Source organism: Pempheris klunzingeri, chromosome 11, assembly GCF_042242105.1.
Source record: "Pempheris klunzingeri isolate RE-2024b chromosome 11, fPemKlu1.hap1, whole genome shotgun sequence".
NCBI classification, from domain to species: domain Eukaryota; kingdom Metazoa; phylum Chordata; class Actinopteri; order Acropomatiformes; family Pempheridae; genus Pempheris; species Pempheris klunzingeri.
In genome coordinates, this window is record NC_092022.1 from 21,294,834 (window position 1) to 21,302,500 (window position 7,667).

At 41.7% G+C, this 7,667-nt stretch overlaps 1 protein-coding gene across 2 annotated transcripts; it reads left to right on the forward strand.

Annotated features, from left to right (window-relative positions):
* Window positions 1-789: 789 nt before the first annotated feature.
* On the forward strand, window positions 790-5,178 carry mul1 (mitochondrial E3 ubiquitin protein ligase 1). 2 transcript variants are annotated; one of them, XM_070839720.1, is made up of 5 exons: window positions 790-866; window positions 2,157-2,302; window positions 2,411-2,498; window positions 2,667-2,787; window positions 3,488-5,178. In XM_070839720.1, exons 2-5 carry the CDS (start codon window positions 2,183-2,185, stop codon window positions 4,215-4,217), a joined length of 1,059 nt encoding a protein of 352 aa, XP_070695821.1. In that variant the 5' UTR covers window positions 790-866; window positions 2,157-2,182; the 3' UTR covers window positions 4,218-5,178. The 2 variants fall into 2 exon arrangements, with proteins under 2 accessions (XP_070695821.1, XP_070695822.1); XM_070839721.1 differs by having other exon boundaries at window positions 796-866; window positions 2,160-2,302.
* The last annotated feature ends 2,489 nt before the right edge of the window (window positions 5,179-7,667 follow it).

The following is a 7,667-nucleotide window of genomic DNA, read 5'->3' on the forward strand; positions in this document are numbered from 1 at the left end:
TAATTCGCCAAGAGGAGGGCAAAATGCGCTTTTACTAACATCAAACTACTGATCATACATTTATCATATACTTACCATTCACTCAAGTAGTCTTCTGTAGGTTCAATGAAGTACGGCTCTGAGTTAGTTGTACTTTACTTCATTGTTTTAATTCTAATTCATGTACCTGTTGTTTCTACCACTTTGTATGCAAAGTGTAAGAGCAACTGCTTCTTCATTGGTGTATCGTCATATGTCCAGCTCTGTGTCGTGCAGCCACGCCCTCGTCTCAGGTCCCACTTGGAAGAGGCCCTCCTCCGATGGTGGTCTATACAGGGGACAGGTGGTGATGATGTGGTCAGCAGTCTGCTCTGGCTCCCCGCACTCGCACACTGCGCTGTCTGACAGGCCCCATTTCTTCATAGATGGCATCTACGTCTATGAAGATCAACTGCAATAAATCATCATTGGTTGCCTAAATTAAAAAAATTAATTACTACTACTACTAGAGCCAACTTCTATATTAAAATGCGTCTCACATGTTACTGCAGCAATAACAATAATCCAACAGTATAATTTATGGAAGTGTAACAAAGAGCCCATTTTGGCTGCGTGGGCACTTTTAGTTTTATACTCTAGTTACATATTTCTTGAAACCTACAATTTATTGAGTAATTTACTTGTAACAGATTAATCTTAAATTGGTATTTTTACTGAAGTAAAAGATGGGAGCACTTCCTGCACCACTGGGGCTGTGGGGCTATAAATGAAGCCGCACTGACATCTACTGGCTGGGAGGGAAATTACATGTCAGGCGCTTCACTGACATTTATTTTGAAGTGCAGAGACCCGCAGCTGTTGTTGACAGTGGGACCAGTTAAATACAGGTTTGACAAACCTTTTCTACACCGGTCCGGACGCGCCATCGCTACATACGATCCTCTGACACATGATAGCTGTGGTGTCTTTTAAACGGGCGGTGAAATCATGCTAACTTGGCTGAAGCGTCGCTAGCTAGCAAACTGCTAATTCAGCTAGCTGGTAGCTAGCTAATGAGGAAGTGTGTGACAGTAGGAGAAATGTAAGATAACTAGCTTTGTTTTAGGGTTTTACAGGCTTCAGACGAAAGGGTACGCGAAAAGCAAAAGCAGGGCAACATGATCATCAAGGTCATGATTTAATTATCTTCAGATATGTTGTGTTAACTTCAGCTAGTGATGAATGTCCAGCTTCTGACCAGCAGTCAAACCCTGTCAATGTCCTATCGAGGCTAATATTAAAGAAGCCAGAAGCTGTAAAATAATGGATGTATTTAGCACAGTGTTAGTGTCTAATAACCCAATAATCTGTGTGGATTATTAACAATGCAGCTCAGATTGCCTTCTCCCTTTATTGGTTTAAGTCTAATAGCCACCTCAGTGCCTCTGGGATCAGTCCCAGTCTGTCTGCAGTCAGGTTGTGTTTTCATGCAGGTTTTGTTCAGTCCTGGAGAAATAATCAGACCATTTGATCGATACCAAAATGTAAAAAACAACCCACACAAGTTTCAAAGTCCTGGATTCAAAATTGTACTTAAGTAGAAGTAGAGAAATGAGAGCAAAATACACTTAAAGCATAAAAAGTGAAAGTGCTGAAAGTGATTGTTATTAAGTTTAACTTCAAACAGTATAAAAGCAAATATGCCAGTAAAAGTGTAATGTTTCTTTTTTTTATTTGAGCATTTTGATAAAGTGGCTGATGGGGGATGAGGTCATTTTAACTACTTAACACACTGTTTCTTCAACAAAGTAAAAAAACGTTTCCCTTTGAAATGCAACTATCTTGATGATCAAAGAAGGCAATCTCAAACATTATCTGGTTCCAGCTTCTCAGATGGGGGCGGGGGGAGGATTTGCTGCTTATCTGTTTTATATTGCTGCTTTTGGTGTTTTTAATGTTTTATTGAACAAGGAAGACATCTGAAGATATCGCAATGGGAGGTTGTGATTGGCATTTTTCTCTATTTTTGACATTTCACAGACTAATTGGTAGTAAGAAAATTAGTTGCAGCCTAAGAGCAGAAGTAGACGGTAACAGAAATGGTAAAATAGTACTGATTTTCCACCACTGATTTTGTGTAAGAATAAGAAATGTAAACTTGACAGTTTTCTTGTCGGTGTTTGTCCTCTCTGTCACAGCAGCGCTGAATGCTGCAGATCGCAGGATGGACTCCAGTGGGAAACCCTCAACTGCACAGATCGTGGTATTAGCCACCAGCTCAGCCCTGACCGCTGTCTTCTATTCAATTTACAGGAGCAGAGCGACAACAGTTGCCAGATTAAAGGTGAGCCACACTTCAGCACGCTCTGTCTTTGTCGTGCGACTGCCAGTAATGCGTGCGTTTATTGCCTGTTAAGCTCCATTTGTTAATCTGAAGTAATTGTTTCCACAGGAAGCTAAGAAAGTCTCCATTGACCAGGATTTAAAGCACATCCTGTCTGAAACTCCTGGAAGATGTGTCCCATATGCCGTCATAGAAGGTCTGCTGGGCCTCCTTGAAAGCCTAAATGAAGCTACTGCGTTGTTGATTGCGTTTTCAATTAGTAGAATTCTGATTTAACTAATTAACTTGCTCACGTGGACTGAAGTTTACCATGCATAATTACAACAATATCTTCACACAGCATGCAATTTATTTCACACTGCAGGTGTCGTAAGATCTGTGAAGGAAACTCTGTCAAGCCAGTTTGTTGATAACTGCAAAGGTGTGATTGAAAGACTGACCCTGAAGGAGGAAAAGATGGTGTGGAACCGCACCACTCATCTCTGGTAAGACACTTTTCAAACAAAAATACGAATAATTTGTTTTGAATAATTCAGTTTCTGCTCCTCCAATATAATGTGTGAGAGTGTATATGTCTTAGACTGTTTATAAAAGAAGTGGCTGTTGCCTCTGGGTCTAAAAAGTGAAGGCAATGGCCAGCAGGGGGCGACTCCACTGCCTCTAAAAAGAAGTCAGATTGTGTAATTTATTACCTTGCTAAACATTTTCCAAAGGAGTTTATGGTGTCAATCGCTAGTTTCAAATCTTCTTCAGTACAGCATGATGTTAATTTTGTAAATTATGGTCTCATTTAGAGTAAGACCATAAAGCAGGGTATTCTTCAGGGTGTGTACTGTGTGTAATAAACGATAGAAGAGCTGACTCATGTCTAAACCTAACCAATCCAACCAGGTAGGGAAAAAAAAAAACTTCTGGCTCCAAAATCAAGGTGGCGATGAAAGTCGCAAACTCGAGGCTTCAAAACAGGAGTCCTCACACCAATGTGTGACAGCACAGAATATTTTTTGAGTTTGCACTTTTGGTCGGACAATACAAGGCAATACATGCCTTGGCAATACAGTTGAAGTTGTTATGTTGGAAGTTTTATAGATGACATAAAAAAAGAAAAATAATCAGCAGAGTAATCAATAATGAAAATAATCATGAGCCCTAAACAAGAAATTAATGACTGGTATTTCTGAACAGGAACAACACAGAGAAAGTCATCCACCAGCGTACCAACACCGTTCCATTTGACCTTGGGTCTCACGATGACGACATCACTGCTGCAGTACGGGTTATACGTCCACTAGATGCTGCAGAGCTGGACCTGGAGACCACCTACGAGAACTTCCACCCCACAGTCCAGTCCCTGTCCAACGTCATCGGCCACTTCATCAGCGGGGAGCGACCCAAGGGCATCCACGAAACTGAGGAGATGCTGCGGCTGGGAGACAGCATCACAGGCGTAGGGGAGCTGGTCCTGGACAACAACCTCATCAAGATCCAACCTCCCAAACAGGGCTTCCGCTACTTTCTCACTCGAATGGACTACGAGTCTCTTCTCAGGAAGCAGGGGAACAGCGTCAGACTGTGGAGGATACTCACGGTTGTCTTCGGTGTCGCCGCCTGTTCCGCGCTCGTCTTCATCCTGTGGAAGCGATACGTGCACCACAGACAGACGAAGAAGGAGAGGGGCATGCTGGAGGAGTTCAAGGAGCAGCGGAGGAGGCGCATGCGTGAACTCAGCCTGGAGGAGAGCAGCGTGTCGCCCACCAGCTGTACTGTGTGCCTGAGCCGGGAGCGGTCCTGCGTGTTTCTAGAGTGTGGTCATGTGTGTGCCTGCTCCCAGTGCTATGACGCCCTGCCAGAGCCAAAGAAATGCCCCATCTGCAGGGCGACCATAGACAGGGTGGTGCCTCTTTACAACAGCTAATGCGGAAACCCAGAAATGTGTAATACATCACATAGGAAGCGCACTCTTTATTTCACAGTCATGGCCATGGAAATATGTCTGGAAAGCTGTCTGCTCAGGCGTGAATCTTTGAAGTTGTTGTTGCACTTTATTGCTTTTACTCACTCTTGTAGATAGATAGTGGGCATCTGTGCTGAGTCATGGTGTAATCACATTACCCATCAAATGTTCAAATCAGAAAAAAAAAAGAATCGGAGGAAATGAAATTCCTTTTTTCATCTTAAGGGAGAAAATGAGATTCCTTTTCACCCTCACACTGGGGAATATTGATCAAACAAACTTGGCCCTGTAACCCGACAATGATCGATCTTTGATGTTATGAGGATTTACTACAAGTGCTTCAACAAATGCTGTACAAGTGCTCTGTTTTTTACGAAGGAGCACTTAAGAGTGAATACACACACACACACACACACACACACCCCTGTAACTACACTTGTTTAACTATCAGTGTAAGTGGTGTACATCAATTACAAAGCCTAGAGATGTTTTACACTTGGAATCATTCAGTGTGAAAAGAAAGCTGAATGGCACCAGAAACTGTCAAACAAGCAAATCATCAATTATCCATTTGACGTCAAACACCACGTCACAGAAAGCACCAGTGGTCGTAGGTTAGTTTGTAACCTTTTATTTGTCAGAAAAATTCACCTAATACAACTGTATGAGAAGTAGCTGCTTCTGTAGCTACTTGCCACCTGCAGACCCACATATGCAGACACACACACATATACACAAAGAAACGAAAACTTCACTGAAACATGTCTTTTTTCGGTACATCTTACAAATTGTGGAGCTTCTGTCATTAAAAAGCTCTAAACCTTCAAAGGGTGGATTGGAGTCGCCTTTTAATGTTCGATCATTTCTAAAAGCATCTTAAGCAATGATGCTTTTGGAAACTCCTCAGTAACTTTAGTGGCATGAGATGGTTTTTTTTACCTGAGATGTTTTTGGGAAGCTGGGCCCATCTTGTTCTCAGTCTTTACTTTAATTTAGATCCATTCAGCCTCCCTGATAGGATTTAGCATTGGTGAGGCCTTTTCTTTGTGCATTTAAGGTTGTGTTTTGTGCAGAGAGGCAGAGGAAAGGTTGAGGTTCAGACTGAACATTTCTGTGTAAGAGTGGATATGAAACCGAGGGGTCGTGGGAGGATAATCATACAAGTGTCTGTCAGGCTGATTCGTTGTTCTTTATTAACGGCTGGGTGCAGGCTGACCCGGTCCTGTTCTTTTTGTTTTGTTCTTTTTTTGTCTCTGGGTGCCTGTTAATGAAGACATGCAGCAGGTAGTGGCATCACATAAAGAGCACAGCACACTACAGTACAGCACAGCTGTGACCTCTGTACCGTCACAGCCACCCATTGTTGGACGTTGAATCTGCTTTTTCTTGGAATACCAATCGACTCGTCTATTTGCAGATCAGACCTCATCAAAGACAAATGGATTCTAGACCAGACACTGTGGCAAAACGGTCACGTTGTGAAAACGCAAGGAGAAAGCTGCTTGGAGAAGATGGAGGTTTCTGCCAGGAGAGGGGGATGTCCACCTGTGGGCAAAATGAGGGATTCAGAATGTAGAGCCAGAGCACTTATAGTCAGTTTTTGTTTGTTTTGGTTTCTTTGCATCATTTCAAACTGTGTGCATGTTGAAATAGCAAAACATATTTTAAATGTCACCTCCATCCAAGAGCAGTCTAGAGGTGCTCAGCCCTTTACGTAACGCCCGGCTTGTTGTTTGTGTTGGTGGCTTAAGATTAATCAATCAGTGATTGAGGTAGCTGTTTCACTGCCATCCAGCCTCGAAGAATAAAACCTTTTTGCTTCTTATTTTTCAGAAAATGGCACATCTGTAGTCAGGCAATTCCATCAAAGAGAAAGATGGAGAGAAGAAGAGATGGAGAAAAATGCATGATTCAATTTTAAGCCGGTAGAGATGCATTGGGGCTAAAGGTATTTCCCTTAAGGTAGTTTGAACACACAAGTATGCTCTTTGTACTTTCAAATGATTCTGTATTATTCAGAAGAAAAAAAAAAAGTATCATCCGGCATTATGCCATGTATTCTTTAATATTACATCAGGACCTTGGCATTATCATTGCATTAGTATTCAGCCGCTGGCCCGCCGATATCTATTTTCCAGGAGTGTGCTGATGCCAGTTGGTCTCTCAAGGATCCTGAGTTAAATGTCAGATATACAGTGTAATCAAGCAAGAAGAGCATTGTGCACTCTTTTCTGCTGGAAGTACTGAATTGATGGCACTAAAAGCCTCATCATGGCCACTTTACCATCAGGCCCATAACTGACCCAGAGCTACTTACAGGCGTTCACGCTGATCTTTTTCTCGGTTTATCTTTTATCGTTTCTTAGTCTTCGTATTTGAAGACAAATTTGCAAGCGCCACTGCAGTTGCTGCGAGAAATCGAAACCTTTGGTATTTTAACGGAGTTAGAGACGATCACTTTGTGAGCTCAGATCTACACAACAGCTCTTTATATAAAGAAGTCGAGTGCGGGCGCTTATATCATCATATCAATAAAACTCACCAACGCTCTCTTCCTCTGTAGCCTGTGAAGGTCTGGGGCTTATAAGAAATCCAGGGCTGGATTTCAACTTATTCGCTTGGTTTGAAATGTCACTGAAGTTTAAAATGAGGCTTTTGATTTTTGTGAAGCTCTCATCTTTCATCTTGTGTAGCGCCACCATCGGGTCAAAAATTTAAACTCATCCTATACTTGGAAACACTTGGAAAACTCACATCTGCCTCAGCTGTACTTTGTGTTTAATGCTAACTAGGATCTTGGATAGCTAACTTGATAAACATTATGCCTATAGCATGATTAGCATTCAGCTCAGTGCCTCAGGCTGTGCCTTTACATAATTACAAGATTTCCACTTGAGATAGTGTAACTCATAATTACAATCAATCGATAAGACTTGCTTTTATAGCACTTTTCACACAAACAAAATGTGACAACATGCGTCACTCAATGAAGCAGACATGGAGCAATAATGACTTTAATTAATACAGCACTCAATAAAAACAGGAAATGAGGAAAGGCTCAGAATCACACATCTCATCAGTTTGTGATGAGGGAACACTAGAGGCAGGAGCTCCAAACAGTAGATTCAAAGTACATGAAAGTTTAAGAGGTTATGGTAAGAACTGTAAAATGCTAAAAGAGGGGAGATGTGATGAAGTGAGAAAAACCAGAAATAAAAGATGGGGCATTAAATGGAAAACCATCCATGAAATTAAAAATAAAATAAAAGGATACGCCAAGAAGTAAAACAGATTGAAATACACAAATAAGTAGGCAAATAAATCAAAAAAGGTCAATTAAAAACCTGACTAAAAAGAGCTTAAAAATGAGTTTGCCCTCAGGTCTTCAGGAGAGCTGCTGGACCAACATGA

What these genes read in the sequence shown, in the direction of transcription:
- mul1 (XM_070839720.1), top strand. Translation starts at nt 2,183, where the DNA reads ATGGACTCCAGTGGGAAACCCTCAACTGCACAGATCGTGGTATTAGCC. An exon ending in CAACAGTTGCCAGATTAAAG is followed by an intron (nt 2,303 to 2,410) that starts GTGAGCCACACT and finishes TTGTTTCCACAG; the next exon opens with GAAGCTAAGAAAGTCTCCAT. An exon ending in CCCATATGCCGTCATAGAAG is followed by an intron (nt 2,499 to 2,666) that starts GTCTGCTGGGCC and finishes TTCACACTGCAG; the next exon opens with GTGTCGTAAGATCTGTGAAG.